General features: G+C 37.7%; 1 protein-coding gene across 7 annotated transcripts in view; it reads left to right on the forward strand.

The window, feature by feature from the left end:
- The first annotated feature begins 383 nt into the window (after window positions 1-383).
- The window catches only part of ARNT (aryl hydrocarbon receptor nuclear translocator), a 63,574-nt gene continuing 41,484 nt past the window's right edge, over window positions 384-22,473 (forward strand). For 4 of the 7 annotated variants that reach the window (XM_082474417.1, XM_082474420.1, XM_082474422.1 and 1 more), the window contains exon 1: window positions 385-555. In XM_082474417.1, the coding sequence (XP_082330543.1) occupies window positions 531-555 (25 nt within the window). In that variant the 5' untranslated portion in view covers window positions 385-530. Of the gene's footprint in view, window positions 556-22,473 lie in introns of all 7 variants that reach the window. The other 3 variants (XM_082474418.1, XM_082474421.1, XM_082474419.1) reach the window with 2 other exon arrangements.

The following is a 22,473-nucleotide window of genomic DNA, read 5'->3' on the forward strand; positions in this document are numbered from 1 at the left end:
AAGGATTACAAATCACTAAGTGAAGTTTAAGCAGTAGGGCACCTAAAGAAGATTTACAAAACAAATCATCTGCAGAGTGGCCAACCAGGCGAATCCACCACCCTGCGAAGCTTTTTAGTAAAATTATTTTTCACTGACGTCACTCGATCGCTGACCTCTAAGGTAGAAGAGGCGGAATTAGAAAGACAGCTGGACTTCTTCCTCGCCCTCCCTCCTCCACTGGACAGGCTGGCGGCTCCGTGGCCAGCCCTGCTTCTGGTCGACTTGCGATTCCATTGGTCAGTTTTCCCGAGGAGGCGGGCCTTGGGGATGACCCCGCCCCCTCTAGGGGCGGGTCTCTCCGTCGTAGGGGCTGGGGACGGTGGGGCGGGGGGGCGGTTGCTGCAGCCGCCATCTTGGATTCCGCGGTAGCGTTGGCGGCAGTACGGCGCCGCGTCTGGGGAGTGGCTCTCCCCTCCCCCTCCCCCCGGTTCCTTGGCGGTGGCTCCTCCCACTGGGGGGGGGGTGCGGCGGCGGTGGCATCTACAGCTATGGCGGCGACTACTGCTAACCCTGGTGAGGAGACGGAGGACTGGGGTGCCTCTCAAGGAGGAGGGGCTGAAGGGGTTGGCAACTGTGTAGACCCAGCGCTGAGGGGCCGTAGTTGCGCCTGAGGGCGCTGGGACGCGCGGGGGTGGCTACGGGGCGGTGGGGGAGGGGAGTGACCTGGGGGAGGGGCCCGCCCCTGGGGAACAGGGGAGACCCGAGGTGGAGGGAGGGAGCAGGCGGGTGGGAGTTGGGGATTCCTTGCCCCGAGTTCTGTTCGAGCAGTTGTCCGTGCGGGGCTGGCCCGCCTCCACTCTTGTGGCGGCGTTCTGGTGTGCGTTATGGTCCTCTTTCAGCCTTCTGCCCACTGTGGACCTGCTTGATGCCGAATAACTGTGGGCAGTGTGGCTCGTTTTACTTTAAAAGTAGTTGGGACTCATAGGACCACGTTGCTGTTTAGCTGAGGTGTTACTTCCAAACGTTTAGATTTTAAATTTTAAAAATCTTTGAATTCATACTCAGTTTCTTAAAATAAAAAAGCTGTACCTCCTCCCTCCCTACCGAGGGCTATCCTTTGAAACTTGTGTTTATGTATTAAGAGGTGCCTCTAGTGTCATTAGCTGCTGAAGGCAGAGGTTTGTGTAATGTTTGAGTTACAGGATAGATCTTGCCAACAGCAAGCATCCAGGACCCAGATTTAAATCTTGTTAGGTGGGTCAAGGCAGTTCCCATTCTTTAAGAAAAGTTCAGTTCATGCTATTTCTCAATGAACATCTCTTCTAAAGTGGGAGCTTGAACGTTAAAAATCTAGTCAGTCATGTCTAAAAGATGGAATGGGGTGTAGTGCAGCAGGTCTAGACAGATCAGGTCTTCAAATTCCTAGTCCCAGTCCTCTTTCCAGTACATTACAGTTATTTCTCCCTAGGAAGTATTTCATTTTAGGGATCCTAGTTTACTTTGCTGACCTTGGCTATTTCCCAGAAATCCCTATCTTTGATAGCCTTAAAAAAGAAGTGAGAGGTGGGGGTGAATAACTTGAAAATATGGTAGTGGGAAGGATTCACTGCTCTTCCCTTGTTAAAACTTAAATTGGATTTTTTTCGTGTCTCTGAAAGGCAGTAGTATTTTACAATACTCAGCTTTTGCTATTACAATTGAGTCATTGAAATTTACTGTCTTTCCTACCATGTTTCTGGGAACAGACCTATTTAAAGAAGTTAATTTGTCACATGTCAATATCATATTTTTAAATCTTTTAAATTTTTTAAGAGGAAAAGGAGATAAAGTTAATGGCTAAAATTGCATTGCAGGAAGTGCTGAGTGATGGAATAAAATCGGAAAGATGCTATTATTATGGCAGACCTGACCTTGAAGTAAAATAACCTGTTAACTAGGGAGTAAATAAACAAGATTTTAAACTGATAACACATTGCAAAATACTTATATAACCCTAGTCAAGTTGCAAAGCATTTCTCTTATTAAGAGGTGGCCTGGGTAAACAAGTTTAGTGCATATGTCAGAAGCTTTTTTCCCAGCAGCGTGGGTGGGGTTGCTTTATTTTGTTTTGTTTTTTAAACAACAGTAACCAGAATGACAATCTCTTGACCACATTTTCATTAGCTGATCAATATCAACTTAAATCTGTAAGCAGAAAATAACATTCATTTTTGCAGAATCCTTGCTTATGATGAAACAGTTACTTTGTTTATTGCCCTTTGTCAGCCTGCTTCTGCAATTTTTAGGGTTCTTTTTTGATGTTGGATAATTCTCCCATCTCTTCCAAGTTATTGATCCCAAGTTCAACACATGATAATTAAATTAGAAAGTGCATTTTCCTCCTTCAATTCTCGTTTTGCCCCTTTGTATCAAAAGGAAGAGATGATAGCTGCATTGTGGAGTTTTGGTAGGCTGTTGCATTTTGGGAAATGAGGACCATAAATGTAGGGACACAGGGTGGAAATGAACTGTGCTCAGTGAAAAGAAAGTAAATGGTTTTCAGGTCAGAATTCTTTGTTGCATGGTCAAACCTTTTCTCCTTAGAGTCATTTTAGGGACTAGGGACATCAGACTGCTTTCTTTGAGTTTTTTCTACTTTGTCATTTTGCTAGTTAAGTTTCCCTATGGTTCTTGTTTGTTCTGTCCTCACATACGTCTGCAAAGAATTTTGGTAATAATTATTTAACTCTTCTAAGCTTCATTTAAGTTAATCCTTAGTGTTAATAACAATACTTGATGATCATTTTGGTTGTATTTAGAGTTTGATTTAGAGACTGTTGGTGGCCCTTCAGGGTCTTGCAGGGGACCTGGTTCCTTTGCATTTTTCTCTATGTCTTAACATGGTGCTGGATCAAAAGAAGAGTAAGATATGGTTTATACTCCACAATCTAAGAGTTATGTTTAAGTAATAGTTCTAATGTGGTGGTGGCTTTTTTCTGCGTAATTGATAATTCTTCATATTCTATTATTTTTCACTAATTCTACTTACCATTGGCAAGTAGAAGTGAGTGGGTATGTGGTCCATGAAGTCTTAGGCTATATCTTTCTTGTCTATGGAATACTAAAAATTTTGAGAAACATTTAAAAAATTTCATGTGTGATTTGTAATGCGTTGGCTAAGGCACTGTTTGGGAACAGATTAGTTATTTGATTTATAATTCAGTATTCAAACCAGAGATGTGAATGAATTTTTAGGAGAGCAGTTTTCTCCTCCCTTGATTCTGGTCTCTTTCCCAGGGACCTCTTTTTGTGGTATTAGGTACCATTTATTGTGGGTAGAGAACGGATAGAAGGCAAAGGAAGGAACACTTGTTTGGGTTTGTAAGGCTGACACTTAGGAAAACTTTTTTTTTTTCCACATAATTTTTACTTCCATAAATTATAGTTTTTAAAGCATCAATTAGCAGAATTCTTACCCATTACCTTTACTTAACCTTTTTCAGATACGGGAAAATAGGAATTTATGCAGTATAAAATTACGATGCCAAGATACTTTAAAAATTATATTGTATTGCAAAAACCTATTTCAAAAGTGTTTAAATATAGTTTACTAATTCAGCAATTGAAATACAATTAACATTTTTGAAAAAGAACCTTAATCCATATACTTTTTATGCTGTTCGAATTGTGGCACCAAACTGAATCTTTTCTGTTTTTTTAGAAATTAAGAAGTAGATACTTCTGCATTCTTGGAACTTTAGTTTTCTTGTTGTTTTGAAATAGTGGTCTCTCACTTTAGTTTTTTGCATTCCAGCCCTACTCCTCTACTCAAACAATCCAGTAACAGATGAGAATACGTTGTTTCATGGATGTTTTGTGAAAGTCTTTTGTGGTTGTCTGCTATGGATGACTTTCTTCCAAGGCAGTAACAATAGGGATTTCCACAGTACCAAGTGGTGGTTGATCTTCAAAAAACTAAATTGCAACACTCAAGGAAACTAAACATTTTTTTCCTTGATTTTACTTAGGTTATGACATTTGGAGCATATTTAGTTTCAAAACTAGTAAAATTTGAATCCTTAATTGTAGAAACTGTCTTTGGAACCATCTTTTTTTTTTTTCCCTTCAGGCTATTTACAATATTTATTTTAAATGTTAATTCCCTGGCGGTATAGTCCTGTATAGAGGTGCAAGGGTGACATTTCTGTCAGTGCTATCCAGTGTCTCTGTGGTTGTATAGCTGATCTTATTTAGATGTAACAGTAAAGGAATACATTTAAAGCTCTTGTGAAATGCAAGGCCTGAGCTCAGTGGAGTCTATTTGGGCCCATCATCCACACCCAGTGATAGGCCCTGCCTGTACAGCCATCTGTTTTTAAGAATGCTGCCTAATATGCTGTGATGATTTCAATAAGTAGACATCAACGAATGTTGGAGTTGGATTCAAGATAACTCCTATCATTTTACATGTAAGAAAACAAACCTAGAGAGAGGAACTGGCACATTTATTAAACATCTATTAAGTTCTTACTACATGCCAGGCTACACTTTCCTGTTTTGTTGGCTATTCTGTATGTTAGAAACCATCTCTTAGTTTCCAAATAAATTCTCTAAATTTGCATCTCTTTTCATCATTTCTTCGTTTTGTATTTGTCCCTTCACATTTTCTCTGTAGTTGAGTAGACAAACTAAGTTTATGACTTTAACAACTTAATTAGAATTTAAGTTCCATGAGAATAGGACCTTTACCTCCCTTGTTCACGACAGCACCCTACTGCTCTCAGGGGTGCCTAGTATGTAGGACTACAGTTCAGTAAATGTTTGTTGAATAAATGAATGTTGTAAAACCTGGCATTGGAGGTTCATATCTTTATGCACTGTTAATATGAAAATACCTTTGAAAGTATAACACTAATTAAGCCATTAACATCATGAATTAATTTATAATAGCTAACAATAATTATATGCCAGATATTGTTCTAAATATATTATCTCACTTAATATTCATATATTTATCTCATTTAGTCTTTTTCTTTAAAAAAATTATTTATTTTTTAAATTTTAGCTGCGTCTGGTCTTAGTTGTGGCGCGCAGACTCCAGAGCACACGGGCTCAGTAGTTGTGGCATGTGGACTCTCTAGTTGTGGTGTGGAGGCTCAGTAGTTGTGGCGTGCGGACTTAGTTGCCCTGCAGCATGTGGGATCTTAGTTGCCTGACCAGGGGTCGAACCTGGGTCCCCTGCATTGGAAGGTGGATTCTTAATTGTTGGACCACCAGGGAAGTCCCCTCATTTAATCTTTACAAGACTCCCATGAGGTATATATTAATATTCTTGTTTTCAGATGAGGAAACTAAGGCACAGAGTGAATAATTAGTTTGTCTGAAGTCACATAGCTAGTAGGGGGTAGAGACAGTTTTTTTTAGGGGGTGGGTAGAGACATTTTGATTGCTGGCAGTCCATCTACACAGTCACATTTTTTTTTATAGGAGTTTTTTTTTCTTTTTTTAAATTAAAATATAGTTGATGTACAATATTATCTGTTTCAGGTGTACAACATAGTGATTCACAATTTTAAAGGTTATATTCCATTTATAGTTATTATTAAATATTGGCTGTATGCCCTTTGTTGTACTATATAGATCCTTGTAGCTTATTTATTTTATATATAGTAGTTTGTAGCTCTTAATCCCCTACCCTTATCTTGTCCGTCCCCTCTTCCCTCTCCCTGCTAGTAACCACTAGTTTGTTTCTATATCTGTGAGTCTGTTTCTTGTTTCTTACATTCAGGAGTATGTTTTATTTTTTAGATTCCACATATAAGTGATATCATACACTGTTTGTCTTTCTCTGTTTGACTTATTTCACTTAACATAATACCCTCCAAGTCCATCCATGTTTTTGCAAATGGCAAAATTTCATTCTTTTTTATGGCTGAATAGTATTCCATTGTATATATGTACTACATCTTCTTTATCCATTTGTCTGTTGATGGACACTTAGGTTGCTTCCATATCTTGGCAATTGTAAATAATGCTGCTGTGAACATTGGAGTACAAGTATCTTTTCGAATTAGTTTTTTTTTTTTTTGGATAAATTCCCCCGAGTGGGATTGCTGGGTCATATGGTAGTTTTATTTTTAGTCTTTTTTGGGAAACCTCCATACTGTTTTGCACAGTGGCTACGCCATTTTACATTTCCACTAACAGTGTCTGAGGATTCCCATTTTTCCACATCCTCACCAACATTTATTATTTGTGGTCTTTACACAGTCAGTATTCTTAATTACTAAGTTATAAGACTTTCTCCATTGTGACTTAAAGTCACTTCCTACAGAAATGTGGCACAATGGATACTTTTTGAGGAGGAGGAGGGTGGGATATTGTCTTTTTTAGTAGATGAAGAAGGTGAAATACTTCATCGGACAGCCAGGATGGCACAGTTGCTTGGATGGAGAAGTGAATGCAAGGTGCTGAAAAAGTTGCTGGAAGAGTGTTGCAGTTCCTAAAATCTTTTCTATAACTTCTTGTATTCTTTCTTCATAGTTGTTTTTCAGCTCTTTAAATAACTTTTACTGGAATCCTTAACTCTTACTGGAATCCTTCTCCTAGTTCTTCATATCCCATAATTGTCCCTTTTTGATGAACTTCTTGAATTTGGCTTCAGAGACACTGCATTGCTTGTTCTTTCTCACTGGCTCTTCCTTCTTTGTTCCTTAGGCCTGCTCATTTTCTTTTTCTTGTTCATTATGCTTCTCCTTTTCTAGTCTCACTCCTGGGACTGGAACTCTTAATTGATTAATTAATTAGTAAGCCAATCAACTTCCTTCATTTCTATTTGCCCACCTACCTGCCTCAATTAAACATTTATTTGGTAACTACTGTATCTCCTTCCCTTCATTTATCTTTTATATATTGAAGACTCTCTAAAATTTTTATTCCTGTCTTCTTACATAAGCTTCTTTTCCTGTATTTTCATCTATTTAAAAAAACCTCTATTTGAATAAGTGTAACATGTTATTTTTACATATATGGTCACCAGTATTTCCTTCAGATCTGCTGACCTTCCCAACTTTTCTGTATCTTTTGTGACTATTGCAGTTTTTCCAGTTCCCCAGGCTAAGCAATTAGATGTGTTTGGATTCTTTTATGTATTTATCTGATTGTTATCACATCTTGGTTTTTTTTCATTAAAAAAAAAGCATTTTTAAACATATAAGGATATTAAAACATATAAAACATTTTAACAATATAAAATGTATACCAAAAAAGATGTATTTATTAATTTTTTAAAATTGATTTTTATTGGATTATAGTTGATTTACAATGTTGTATTAGTTTCTGCTGTACAGCAAAGTGTATCAGTTATACATATACGTATATGTACTCCTTTTTAGATTCTTTTCCCATATAAGTCATTACAGAGTATTGAGTATAGTTCCCTGTGCTATTCAGTAGGTTCTTAATTAGTTATCTGTTTTATATATAGTAGTGTGTATATGTCAGTCCTAATCTCCCAAACTATTCTTCTCCCCCTTTCCCCCTTGGTAACCATAAGTTTGTTTTCTACATCTGTGACTCTTAAAATAGATTTATTTAAACATATATATGTTAAAATTTATTTTAATAAAAATTACCCATGCATATATTTAATGACTTAGTTTTACATGATTTGTTATAAAAACAGCAGTCCTCTACTCCCTTCTCTCAGCTCCTTCTCCCCAATGACATCCATTTTTATTTCTTTTAACCAAACTTTTAACTTTTGATTAAATAAAATGTCCCAGAAGTAAAAGGCAAGAGTTTTCAAATTGAAGGAGCCAGAACAATGAATGAAAAACTCACCCACTCAAGGCACATTATTATGAAATTTCAGTATCAGATACAAAGAGTATCCTATAAGCTCCAGAGAGAAGAAAATTGCTCAGTTAAAAATAAGAAGGAATCAGATTAGTTTTGCTTCTCAGTAGTCACACTGGAAGATAGATGACAATGGAGCAATGCCTTCAAAATTCTGAAGGAAAGTTATCTCCAACTTAGAACTCCATACCTAGGCAAACTATCAGTTAGTGAAGTGGAAGAAAGATATTTTCACATACCCAAGGTCTCCCTTATACTCTTTCTCAGGAACTTACTAGGGGATGAGCTTTACCAATAGGCGAGAGTAAACCAAGAAAGAGGAAACATGGAATACAGGAAAGAAGCAGTACAACAGGATATGTCCATTTTGCATACATTGCTGTTAGTTTCCCTGTTTTCAGTATCGTAACCTCACTTTTAAATTTGCCTGGTGTTCCCCAGTCCAGAGGACCTCTGGTTTACACTCTCCAGAGAATAAATCAGTTTTTTGACTGGGTGGTGGAGGGGCATTTTCCCTCCTGGAAGGGACAGGGAGAGGATCTGGGAATCCATCTGCTGCTTAAACAGATATCAAATTAATCCTTTTTATTTTAGCTTTAGCTTTTGCCCTGCCTTCTACACCCCCCACCTCATTTTTGATTAGTCTAATTAGTTTCCCTGCTTCTATTCAAATTTTAAATCTGTCAAATTAATCTTTTAATTTACATTTTCTTCTTGTCACTCTGACTTAATATATTTTGTCTTTCAGTTGCTTATTGAATCAGATTTAAGATTTCATCTTGGCATTCAAGGCCTTCTTACAGTTGGCTAGCATTTGACATCTTATATTTTCTCCTGAATACAGACTCTATGCTCTTTATAGGCCTGTTTCCCTACAGCTCCTCACAGCTATGTTCATACCTCCCTTTATGATTTGCTCATGTTCTTTTGTCTATGTGGAATGCCTTTTTCCTCTTCTTTAGTTTTTCTGAAGTCCAGCTTGACCTACTTTTCTGAAACTTCCTGGCTGGCTGGCTGGCTGGTGGCTTTATTTCCTTTAGTTTTTCCTTCCTGTTGAGTACCTTCTCTGTGCTAGGGACTGTGTCAGACCTTAATTTAAACCATCTCAATTATCTTTTTTTTCTCTAAATTTCTCTAACCTTTAGATCCCATAAAAACCTATTATTGAAAGTATGGAATTTATTTTTTATGGGAAAATTTTTTTTTTCTTAGGGCAGTTACATATATTAGCTATTTAAAATTTAACTAGAAAATGTTAATAGTAATAACATATAAAGTAAACTCAGTCTTACTAATAATAGAGAAATCCACATCAAACCAACAATGATAATCATTTTATACCTGGAAAATTAGTAAAAATTTGAAGATTGCTAAGGTCCAGTGCTGTTGGAGGTATGGATAATTTGATACCATTGGTGAGGTTCTTAATTGATATGACCTTCTTGGAGGGTAATGGACAGTTTTAAATGTGCTCCTTTAGATCCAGCGAGTCATTTTTAGAAATTTTTTAGTTGTAGGTAATACTGGCATCTTTGCTTAAAGATATACAAGGATGTTCATTGAAACAAATGTCGTAAATGTGTACTTTTGTACTATGAAATACTGTGTAACTTAAAAAGAATGAGCTAACAGTGTTTATTGACATGATATACCTTCCAAGATACATTGTTAATTGAAAAAAATAAAAGTTTCAGAATAAATATAATATGGTCCCTCTCCTTTGTTATGTAAAAATTGCTAAAACCCTGTAATATATGGTGTATAGGGAAAGGTCTGGAAGGATTCATATCAAAATGTTAACAGCAGTTTCCCATGGGGGAAGTTGGGGTATATGTGTGGAGGATTTTACTTTTGACTGTTTGCTTCTGTGTTGTTTGCGTATTTTTAGAGACGTCTACATCTGATTTTCTGTATATCCATATTTTAATATATTACTTTCGTAATGTAAAAATTAGTAATGGCAAAACCAGTTAAAAAATTGGTGGTCAATATATTTTTACAAAGCTACTATTTAAGGCGTACTTTACAATGTGTCAGGCACTATTCACATGCAGTATTTAATTTAATCTTCCCCAAAGGTAGGTACTGTTATTAGCTACATTTTACAGATAAACCCTGAGAGATTAAATAATTTGCCCAAGGTCATATGTAGTAAGTGGTAACCTAAGGATTGGAATCTAGATTTATCTCACTTTAGAGTTTGAGCTGTGTTCTCTCAGATTTTCAACGCATGCCACAAACATAGACACATGCACATAAATTTTCTTTTTAAAAAATTGGGATCATGCATTTTCTGATTGTAAAAGTAATATATGTTTAATGTAAAAGAGAAAACGAAATGGATATGTAGAAAATCAAATATAGGAGTCTCTAAATGCCATCCCATAGATAACCACTGTTAATAGTTTATTGTGTAACATTTGCTCGCTCCATTCTAGCCATGATGTCATCTACACCATTTCTAGAACTTAGGCATGCTCTCACCTCTGGGTCTTTGCACTCTGCCTGGAATGCATTTCTCCCAGATACCTGCATGGTTTGTTCCTTTACCTCCTTCTGACCTTTCCGTAAATGTTAACCTTTTCAGTGAGGTTTTCCCTCAATATCTAAAATTGCTTGAACCTTTATGTATTTCTGAGTTGACTCCCCTAGTTTATTTTTCTCCACATTTATCACTATATAACATATTGTTAGGTCAAACCAAATGAAATGACTATCCATTTTTTACCTATAAAATGTCAGTTTCATATTATCAACCCATTTTATATTTTAATCATTTCTCAATTTATCTTTCTCTTCCACTAACATGTAAAAAAAAAGTTAGGATTTTTGTTTCTTTTATTTATTGTTTTATCTCTAGGGCCTGCAACAATGCCTGGCATATAATAGGCATGCAGTAAATAGAAATGAATTCTTCCAGGCTTTTGTTATGCATATAAACTTTATAAAGGATTATATTATATATAATTTTCTGTAGCTTATTTTTCCATAATCATATATGGTGAATAACTTTCCATCTCAATGATATAGATCCACCTCAGAAATTTTTTTTATATATTGAAATTTTTTTATTGTGGCAAAATACACATAAAATTTGCCTTTTTATGCAGCTCAATAACAAAAAAACAAACAACCCAATCCAAAAATGGGCAGAAGACCTAAATAGACATTTCTCCAAAGAAGATATACAGATTGCCAACACACACATGAAAGAATGCTCAACATCATTAATCATTAGAGAAATGCAAATCAAAACTACAATGAGATATCATCTCACACCGGTCAGAATGGCCATCATCAAAAAGTCTAGAAACAATAAATGCTGGAGAGGGTGTGGAGAAAAGGGAACACTCTTGCACTGTTGGTGGGAATGTAAATTGATACAGCCACTATGGAGAACAGTATGGAGGTTCCTTAAAAAACTAAAAATAGAACTACCATACGACCCAGCAATCCCACTACTGGGCATATACCCTGAGAAAACCGTAATTCAAAAAGAGTCATGTACCAAAATGTTCATTGCAGCTCTATTTACAATAGCCAGGACATGGAAGCACCCTAAGTGTCCATCATCGGATGAATGGATAAAGAAGATGTGGCAAATATATACAACGGAATATTACTCAGCCATAAAAAGAAATGAAATGGAGGTATTTGTAGTGAGGTGGATGGAGTTAGAGTCTGTCATACAGAGTGAAGTAAGTCAGAAAGAGAAAAACAAATACAGTATACTAACACATATATATGGAATCTAAGGGAAAAAAAAAAAAAAAGGTCATGAAGAACCTAGTGGCAAGACGGGAATAAAGACACAGACCTACTAGAGAATGGACTTGAGGATATGGGGAGGGGGAGGGGTAAGATGTGACAGGGTGAGAGAGTGGCATGGACATATATACACTACAAAATGTAAAATAGATAGCTAGTGGGAAGCAACTGCATAGCACAGGGAGATCAGCTCGGTGCTTTGTGACCACCTAGAGGGGTGGGATAGGGAGGGTGGGAGGGAGGGAGATGCAAGAGGGAAGAGATATGGGAACATATGTATATGTATAACTGATTCACTTTGTTATAAAGCAGAAACTAACACACCATTGTAAAGCAATTATACTCCAATAAAGATGTTTAAAAAAATTATTAAAAAAAAAAATTTGCGGGCTTCCCTGGTGGCGCAGTGGTTGACAATCTGCCTGCCGATGCAGGGGACGCGGGTTCGAGCCCTGGTCTGGGAGGATCCCGTGTGCCGCGGAGCGACTGGGCCCGTGAGCCACGGCTGCTGAGCCTGTGCGTCTGGAGCCTGTGCTCCGCAGCGGGAGGGGCCGCGATGGTGAGAGGCCCGTGCACCGCGGTGAGGAGTGGCTCCCGCTTGCCGCAACTGCAGGGGGCCCTCGCGCGGAGACGAGGACCCAACACAGCCAAAAAATAAATCAAAAAAAAAAATTTGCCTTTTTAACTTTTAAAAAGTTTATTTATATTAACAATTTAAAAACAATTTTTATTTTATTTATTTATTTTTGGCTGTGTTGGGTCTTTGTTGCTGCACACGGGCTTTCTCTAGTTGCAGTGAGCGGGGGCCACTCTTTGTTGTGGTGCGCGGGCCTCCCATCGCGGTGACCTCTCCTGTTGTGGAGCCCGGGCTCTAGGCACACGAGCTCGGTAGTTGTGGCTCACGGGCTCTCGAGCGCAGGCTCAGTAGTTGTGGCGCATGGGCTTAGTTGCTCTGAGGCATGTGGGATCCTCCCGGACCAAGGACCAGGGAACCCATGTCCCCCGCATTGTCAGGCAGACTCCTATCCACTGCACCACCAGGGAAGCCCCAAAAATTTATTTTTAATTGAAGTATAGCTGAATTACAGTGTTGTGTTAATTACTGATGTACAGCAAAATGACTCAGTTATACCTATATATGTACATCTTTTTCATATTCTTTTAAACTATTTTTAAGTGTACAGGTCAGTGGCATTAGTATAGTCACATCGTTGTGCAGCCGTCACCACCATCCACCTCCAGAACTTTTTCATCTTGGAAAATTAAAACTCTGTACCTATTAAACAATTACTTCTTGTTCCCCAGTCCCTCCAGCCCACCCCGCCATTCTACACTCTATGAATCTGACGATTCTAGGTACCTTATATAAGTGGAATCCTGTAGTAGTCATCTTTTTGTGACTGGATTATTTCACTTAGCATAATATTTTCAAGGTTCATCCATGTTGTAGCATGTTGCAGAATTTCCTTCTTTTTAAAGGCTGAATAGTATTCCATTGGATGTATATGCTACATATTTAAAAATCCATTCATCTTGATCAACACTGTGTTGCTTCTTCCTCTTGGCTATTGTGACTAATGCTGCTTTGAACATGGGTGTTGTACAAGTGTCTCTTCAAGACCCTGCTTTCAAATTTCAGTTCTTTTTAGTATATGCCCAGAAGTGGAATTGCTGGATTATATATTCATTCTAGTTTTAATTTTTTGAGGAATTTCCATACTATTCTCAATAGTGGCTGCAGCTTTTACATTCCTACCAAAAGTGTACAAGAGTTTCAATTCCCTCACATCCTTGTTAACACATATTATTATTTTTTTTCTTTTTCATGGTGGCCATCCTAATGGGTACGAGGTGATATCTCAGTGTAGTTTTGATTTGCATTTCTCTAATGATTAGTGATGTTAGGCATCTTTTCATGTGCTTATTGGCCATTTGTATATTTTCTTTGGAGAAACATATGTTCAAGTCCTTTGTCCATTTTTTAATTAGGTTGTCTTTTTTTGTTGTTGTTGAGACATAGGAGTTCTTTATGTATTCTGGATTTTAATCTCATAACATATATGGTTCACAACTGTTTTCTCCCATTCTGTGGGTTGCCTTTTTACTTTGTTGATACAGTGTTCTTTGATGCACAAAATTTCTAATTTCAATGAAGTCCAATTTATCTATTTTTTACTTTTGTTGCTTGTGCTTTTGATATATCCAAGAAATTGCCACATCCAGTGTCATGAAGCTTTTTCCCTGTGTTTTCTTCTATGAGTTGCATAGTTTTCGCTCTTACATTTAGGTCTTTGATCCACTTTGAGTTAATTTTTGTATATGAGGTAATGTAAGGAAGGATACAACTTCATTTTTTTTAACATGTGGGTATCCAGTTTTCCCAGCACCATTTGTTGAAAAGATTATCCTTTCCCCATTGAACGGTTGTGACACCCTTGTTGAAAATCGTTTGACCGTATATGTGAGGGTTTATTTCTGGGCTCTGTATTCTATTCTGTTGGTCTATGTGTCTGTCTTTATGCCAGTGTCACACTATTTTGATTACTGTAGCTTTGTGATGCATCAACATTTTAACGGTGAGTATTTGAGTACTCTCTTTGTCCAGTATTAAAGGCAGTTATAAGGCTGGGGCATGGAACAAAAGACATGCATAAAAGAGGTTTTGTATTTTGAGTTTAGATGCGGTTTATTATAAATATAATTTGGAGGTAGGTTTTAGGAATAATAAGTAAAATATTAAAAAACACATCCAGGACTTCCCTGGTGGCACAGTGGTTGGGAGTCTGCCTGCCGGTGCAGGGGACATGGGTTCGATCCCTGGCCCGGGAGGATCCCACATGCTGCGGAGCAGCTGGGCCCGTGTGCCATGACTGCTGAGCCTGCGCTCTAGAGCCCGAGAGCCACAACTACTGAGCCCCTGCACCTAGAGCCGGTGCTCCGCAGCGGGAGAGGCCACAGCAATGAGAGGCCCGTGCACCACAGGGAAGAGTGGTCCCCGCTCCCCACAACTGGAGAGGGCCCGCGTGTAGCAGCAAAGACACAGCACAGCCAAAAATAAAAGTGAGTGAATAAATAAATAGGTTTATGAAAAATAGAAAACACATCCAAAGTGGTTCATATTTTATACAAGGTAGGAATATGATGAATTATTGTTAACAACATTTCTTTTTGAACATTTCATTATCTATTCAACTTTTAATGTTTCGTTTATCATTTCTGTTTTCCTCATTCATGTTTTCAATGACTTAGTTTTATATTATTTCTCCTATTTCAGGAAAGGAAGTCACATTTAGAGGTAGCTTTTTAAAAAATTATTTATTTATTTATTTGGCTGTGCTGGGTCTTAGTTGCAGCACGTGGGATCTTCATTGCCACGTGCAGGATCTTTTTTGCAGCATGCGGGATCTTTAGGTGCGGTATGCGGGATCTAGTTCCCTGACCAGGGATCGAACCTGGGCCCCCTGCATTAGGAGTGCGGAGTCTTCACCACTGGACCATGAGGGAAGTCCCAAGAAGTAGCTTTTCTATAAATTTGGGAGACTGTGTTGACTGACTAAAATATTTACTATTTTTCTGTAATTTCTGTCAAGTTATGATTTTAATAGAAGGTGCTTAAATTCGGTGCACTAAGAATACTCCTTAACTGTGCTACACTTAACATCACACTAAGTTCCTCTTCCATTTAAAAGGAGCTAATCTTAGTAAGTTAAATCTAGAGTATGTTAAAAGAATCATACATCATTATTATATTAGGTCCTTAGGCCTGTAGTGAGAAATTACCACAAACTAGAGGGCTTAAAACAGCAGAAATTTATTCTCTTGCAGCTCTGGAGACTCAACGTCCAAAATGAAGATATTGGCTGGTTAGGTTCCCTCTTTTTTAGCTTGTAGACACATCACTCCAGTCTCTGTATCCAAATGTCTGTCTCATTGCTTTTATAAAAACAGCAGTCATTGGATTTAGAGCCCATCCTAAGATCTCCGTCTTCACTAATTATATCTCCAGAGACCCTATTTCCAAGTAAGGTCACATTCTGAGTCTCTGTGGACATGCATTTTTACACTCTTCAGCCCACTACAATTTATTAAGCAAGATTTATTCCAGGAACTCAAGGATCGGTCACCCTGAGAAAACCTATATACTTTGTGTCATTAACAAACTAAAGGGGGAAAAATGATTGTATCAATAAATGCTTTATAAAAACAGTTGTTTCTGATTTTAAAAAAATCCATTTCTGATTTTTTTAAAAAAAGACTATTAAATCAGAATATGGGAATTCCTGGGCGGTCCAGTGGTTAAGACTTGGTGCTTTGCTGTCACTGCTGTGGGCCTGGGTTCAATCCCTGGTCAGGGAACTAAGATCCCACAAGCTGCATGGCGTGGCCAAAAAAAAAAGTGAATAAATAAAGAGATTCTTAACCTTTTGTATCACGTGGACCCCTATGACTGGTGACATCTGTTGAACCCTTCTTCAACCTCATTGGGTCATTGTGGGAATAAATGAGAGGCACACAAGTTGCCCAGCACAGTGCCTGGCACACAGTGAGGGCTTAGAAAAAAATAAGTTATTATTATCACTGATTATCCATGCACTCACTGTAAAGGCAAGGAGTAACACTTTTGCTTCGAGGCTTCAAAAGTTCTTATCACACTTTTTGTGTTGCATCCATGACTAAATAAAAACCTCCTCTGGTCTGGGCCAAGTTGGAGACCCTGGTGAGGGGCAGAAAGACTTGCACATGGGAGGAAACTCTGGTGAGCTGGTGGGGCAGGTCCCTAGGCCCCCAGATCACCCTGGCATGCAGCTTGCTCTCCCTGTTGAACCCATAGAATGTTGTTCAGAGTGTAAATAACACTACATAGTATTATGAAAAATCAATTCTATTAAAAATATAGTTATCAAAATATAAAAAATTACAAATTTGTAATACAAAAATTAATGTTTCTTCTTTATTAACACAATAAATAAGATGTAGTGACAAGTCTAATAATTGCCATATTCTCAAAGTAGTATTGAATGTAGCAGTAATTCTAGATATCCATAATAACCGTCATGTGATATCTGATTTTATTGATGACAAAATCACAGATACTGCTAAAACTACTGTGTTTTACTGTACTTTCATGATTGAAGGAAATGCTAAATTTCAGTTAGAGATTAATGAAAGTAAAGAAAGAAAATTGTTCTTCATCCAAGTTTACCAGTGGATTTTATCCCTTGACCCACAGATTAAGATCCCTTGCAATAATGCAGTAAGAGAAGGAAACTAAATACTAGTGTAAATATTGAGTAAAGAAAGGTAAAATAATCATTCCTTGCAGATAATGTGATTGTATATTAAGAAAGTCCAATAGGGACTTCCCTGGTGGCACAGTGGTTAAGAATCCACCTGCCAGTGCAGGGGACACGGGTTCGAGCCCTGGTCTGGGAAGATCCCACATGCCGCGGAGCAACTAAGCCTGTGTACCACAACTGAGCCTGCGCTCTAGAGCCTGCGAGCCACAACTACTGAGCCCATGTGCCACAACTACTGAAGCCCGCACGCCTAGAGCCCATGCTCCACAACAAGAGAAGCCACTGCAATGAGAAGCCCACACACCCCAATGAAGAGTAGCCCCCGCTGGACACAACTAGAGAAAGCCCGTGTGCAATGAAGACCCAATGCAGCAAAAAATAAATAAATAAATAAATAAAGTCCAATAAACTAAATGCTTTTAGATAAGGTAATTTAGTAAAGTTATTTGAGTACAATATAAACACACTGAAGTCAATAGCTTTCTCTTATTCTAGCAATAACCAGTTAGAAGTTGAAATGGAAAAGATTTCATTCACAATAGTATTAAGAGCTATAAAATACCTAAAAATAATATAACAAGAAAGATGTAAGACATGTGAAGAAAACTGTAAAATTTTATTAAAGGACATTAGGAAATGTCTGAATAATATTCCTGGATGATGAAATGCAATATCATGCTACTGGTCCCTCAAAATTATTATATAAATTTAATGTAATTGAATTAACCTCAAGCGTTTTTTTGTTGTTAGAACTTTATATAGATTTTAAAGTTCAAAAGGAGGATGAAGTATATGACATTAAAAGGTTTTTAAAACTTTTAAATTAAACTTTCTTTTGAGATGATTTTATATTCATATTCAATTATGAGAAATAATACAGAGATACCCTACCCTTAGCCCAGTTTCCCCCAGTGGTTGTACCTTGCAAAACTATAGTGTAATATCATGACCAGGATATTGACATTGGTACAGTCAAGATACAGAATACTTCTATCATTGCAAGGGTCCCTTGTGGTGCCCTTTTAAAGCAACACCCACGTTCCTCATACTTCCACCCTCTCCTTAATCCCCAGAAGCTACTAACCTGTTCTCTATTTCTATAATTTTGTTATTTCAAGAATGTTCTACAAATGGAATTGTACAGTGTGTAGCCTTTTGCAGTTGGCTTTTTTCATTCACCGTGATACTCTGGAGATTCATCCAGGTTGTGTGTATCAGTAGTTCACTTCTTTTTGTTGCTGAGTAGGGGTATATGTATCAGTTTAACCATTTACTTGTTGAAGGACATCTGGATTTTTTCTCCAGTTTTTGGCTATTACAAATAAAAGCACTCTAAATATTTGTGTACAGGTTTTTGTATGAATGTAAGTCTTCATTTTTCTGGGATATATACCCACAAGTGCAGTGCTGGATTGTATGTTAATTGCATGTTTAGTTTTTAAAGAAACTCCCATACTGTTTCCCGAAGTGGCTGCACTATATTATATTCTCACCAGCAGTGTATAAGTGATCTTTTTCTGTATCCTTCCCAGCATTTGGTATTTATTATTATTTTTTTTTAGCCATTATGATAGGTATGTAGTGCATCTTATTGTGGCTTTAATTTGCATTTCCCTCTTGGCTAATGATGTTGAACATCTTTTCATATGCTTATTTACCATTTGTGTATCTTCTTCGGTAAAATGTCTGTTCAAGACTGTTTGCTTTTTTACTGTTGAGCTTTGAGAGTTCTTTTTATATTCTAGATACAAGTCCTTTGTCCTTTGTTGCAATGTTTTTCCCACTCTGTAACTTGTCTTTTGATCCTCTCACAGTCTTTAACAGAGCAAAAGTTTTTAATTTCGGTGATGTCCAATTTACCAGTTTTTCCTTTCATGGATCTTGCTTATGGTACCAAGTCTGAGAACTCTTTGACTAGCCCCTAGATCCTGAAGATTTTCTCCTATTTTTTAAAAAATTTACTTTATTTATTTTTGGCTGTGTTGGGTCTTCATTGCTGCGCGCGGGCTTTCTCTAGTTCCAGCGAGCAGGGGCTACTCTTCGTTGCTGTGCACGGGCTTCTTATGCGGTGGCTTCTCTTGTTGCGGAGCACAGGCTCTAGGTGCACAGGCTTCAGTAGTTGTGGCACATGGGCTCAGTAGTTGTGGCTCACGGGCTCTAGAGCGCAGGCTCAGTAGTTGTGGCACACGGGCTTAATTGCTCTGCAGCATGTGGGATCTTCCCAGAGCAGGGATCGAACCCGTGTCCCCTGCACTGGCAGGCGGATTCTTAACCACCGCACCACCAGGGAAGTCCATCTCCTGTGGTTTTTTCTAAAAGTTACATAGTTACACTTTACATATAAGTCCATGATCCATTTTGATTAATTTTTGTATAAGGGGTCAAGGTTCATTTTTTTGCCTATGGATGTCTAGTTGCTCTAGCACCATTGAAAAGGCTATCTTTCCTCCATTGAATTGCTTTTGCACTTTTGTCAAAATCATTTGGGCATATTTGTGTGGGTCTGTTTCTGGGTTCCATTGATCTAAGTATCTGTCCCTTTGCCAGGGCCACACAGTCTTAATTGCTGTAGCTATATTAGAAGTCTTTCAGGTAGACTCTTTTCTCCCACTTTTTCTTTGTTTTAGCTATTATAGTTTCCTTACCTTCCTGTATAAATTTTAGAATGGTCATGTTTAATTTTTTTAAAAATTTTTTAGTTAAAAAAATTTTTTTAATACAATTAGTTTTTATTTATTTTTATTTTTGGCTCCGTTGGGTCTTCGCTGCTGTGCGCGGGCTTTCTCTAGTTATGGCGAACAGGGGCTACTCTTCATTGCAGTGCACGGGCTTCTCATTGCGGTGGCTTCTCTTGTGGAGCATGGGCTCTAGGCATGCGGGCTTCAGTAGTTGAGGCACGTGGGCTCAGTAGTTGTGGCTTGTGGGCTTAGTTGCTCCGTGGCATGTGGGATCTTCCTGGTCCAGGGATTGAACCTGTGTCCCCTGCATTGGCAGGCAGATTCTTAACCACTGTGTCACCAGGGAAGTCCCTAGAATGGTCATGTTTATATCTTCAAAAACATCTGGGTAGAATTTTGATAGGAATCAGTTTGAAGAGAATTGACATCTTTTGTTGAGTCTTCCAATCCATGAACATGGTATGTCTCTCCATTTATTTAGGTCTTTGATTCTTTGATCAGCATTCTTTCAGCATACAAATCTTGTGCCTGTTTGATAGATTTACACTTAAATATTTTTTCTATTTTGAAGTGGTTATGAATGGTTTTATATTTTAAATTTTGATGCCCATGTGTTAATTGCTAGTATATAGAAACACAATTGATTTTTGTATATTAATTTTGTATACTGCAACTTTGTTGAATTCACTTATTTGTTCTAGGAAGGTTTTTTTGTTTATTTTGGTAGATTCCTTAGGATTTTCTACAAAGACAGTCATGTAATCTGCAAATGGGGACAGTTTTATTTTTTCCTTTCTGATCTGTATGCCTTCTATTTCCTTTTCCTGCACTTTTGCACAGGCTAGAACTTCCCACACTATGTTTAAATAAGTGATGAGAGTGAACATTTTTTCCTAGTTCCCAAATCTTAGGGAGAAAACATTGTCTTTCACCATTAAGTATAATATTAGCAGCAGTTTTTTTTTTCTTTCTTTCTTTTTGTAGATACTTTTATCAAGGTGAGGACATTTCACTTTATTTTAATTTTTCTATGTTTTTATCAGAATGGGTATTGAATTTTAGCAAATACTTTTTATGCATAGGCTGATATGATCATGTTATTTTTCTTCTTAGCCAATTAATATGTTGATTGATTTTAAGTATTGAACAAGTTTACTTCCCTTGAATAAAACACATATGGTCACGTTGTATAGTTCTTTTGCGTATTGCTAAATTCTGTTTGCTAGAATTGCTAAATTTTATTTACTAATATTTTGTTAAGGATTTTTGCATCTATTTTCATGAGGAACATTGATCTCTAGTTTTTGTTTTGTTTTTATACTGTCTTTGTCTGGTTTTTGTATCAGGGTAATACTAGCTTCAAAAGATGAATTGGTAAGTGTCCCCTTCCTCAAATAGTTTCTGGAGGAGATTGTGTAGCATTGCTGTTAGTTCTTTAAATGTTTGGTAGAATTCTCCAGTGAAATCATTGGAAAAAATTCTAGACCTAAAATTTTTTTTTTTTGAGAGTGCTTAAATAATGAATTCAGTTTTCTAATAGGTATGAGGCCATTCATATCACCTATTTTGTGTTTGGACAGTTGTTTTAGTTTGTATTTTTTAAGGAATTGATCGTTTTGGTCTAAGTTGTCAAATTTATGTGTGTAAGTTTTAGTATTCCTAATTATCTCTTAGATTTCTTCAGGATCTCTAGTGATATCCCTGGGTTTTTTTTTCCTGATTTTGGTAGTTTGTGTGTTATTTGTCTTGCTAGAGGTTTGTCAATTTTATTGATCTATTTAAAGAACTCTTTGTTTTATTTTTAAATTGTTCTTCTGTTTTAAAATTTTATTATTTTGTGTTTTCTATTATTTCCTTCCTTTTGCTTCCTTTGGGTTTATTTATTTATTTATTTATTTATCCTAGGTTCTTGAGGTGGAAGTTTAGATGATTTATTTGACTTTTCCTCTTTTCTAATATAGCATTTTAGTGACTATAGCTTTTGGGGTGTCCCACAAACTTTGCCATCTTGTAATTTCATTTAAAATTTTTTAAAAAAATAAATTTATTTATTTATTTATTTTTGGCTGTGTTGGGTCTTCGTTGCTGTACATGGGCTTTCTCTAGTTGCAGTGAGTGGGGGCTGCTCTTCGTTGTAGTGCATGAGCTTTTCATGCAGTGGCTTCTCGTGTTGTGGAGCACGGGCTCTAGGCACACGGGCTTCACTAGTTGTGGCACGTGGGCTCAGTAGTTGTGGCTTGTGGGCTGTAGAGCGCAGGCTCAGTAGTTGTGGTGCACGGGCTTAGTTGCTCTGCGGCATGTGGGATCTTCCCGGACCAGGACTTGAACCTGTGTCCCCTGCATTGGCAGGCGGATTCTTAACCACTGCGCCACGAGGGAAGTCCTCATTTTAATTTTAGTTCACGGTACTTTTTATTCCCTTTGAGGCTTCCTCTTTGACTGATTATTTAGAAATGTGTTATTTAGTGTCCAAGTGAATGGAGATTTTCCTGTTATCTTTCTGTTACTGATTTCTAAATAGTTTGATTCCACTGTGGTTGGAGAATCCAATCTATGATTATTTTATTTATTTATTTGTTTTTTAAATTTTTGGCCGCACTGGGTCTTTCTTGCAGTGTGTGGGCTCTTTGTTGCGGGCTTCTCTCTAGTTGCGGGCTCAAGAGCACGTGAGCTCAGTAGTTGTGGCATGCAGGCTTCTCTCCACTTGTGGCTCGCAGTTTTGGTTGCCCCGTGGCATGTGGGATCTTAGTTCCCCGACCAGGGATCGAAGCCGCATCCCCTGCATTGGAAGGTGGATTCTTAACCACTGGACCGCCAGGGAATTCCCGCAATTCTTTTATACTTGTTGAGGTTTGTTGAAAGGCCCAGGATATGGTCTGTCTTGGTATATGTTCTGGGGACACTTGAAAAGA

This window comes from Balaenoptera physalus (genome assembly GCF_965194825.1).
Source record: "Balaenoptera physalus genome assembly, chromosome: 1".
NCBI classification, from domain to species: domain Eukaryota; kingdom Metazoa; phylum Chordata; class Mammalia; order Artiodactyla; family Balaenopteridae; genus Balaenoptera; species Balaenoptera physalus.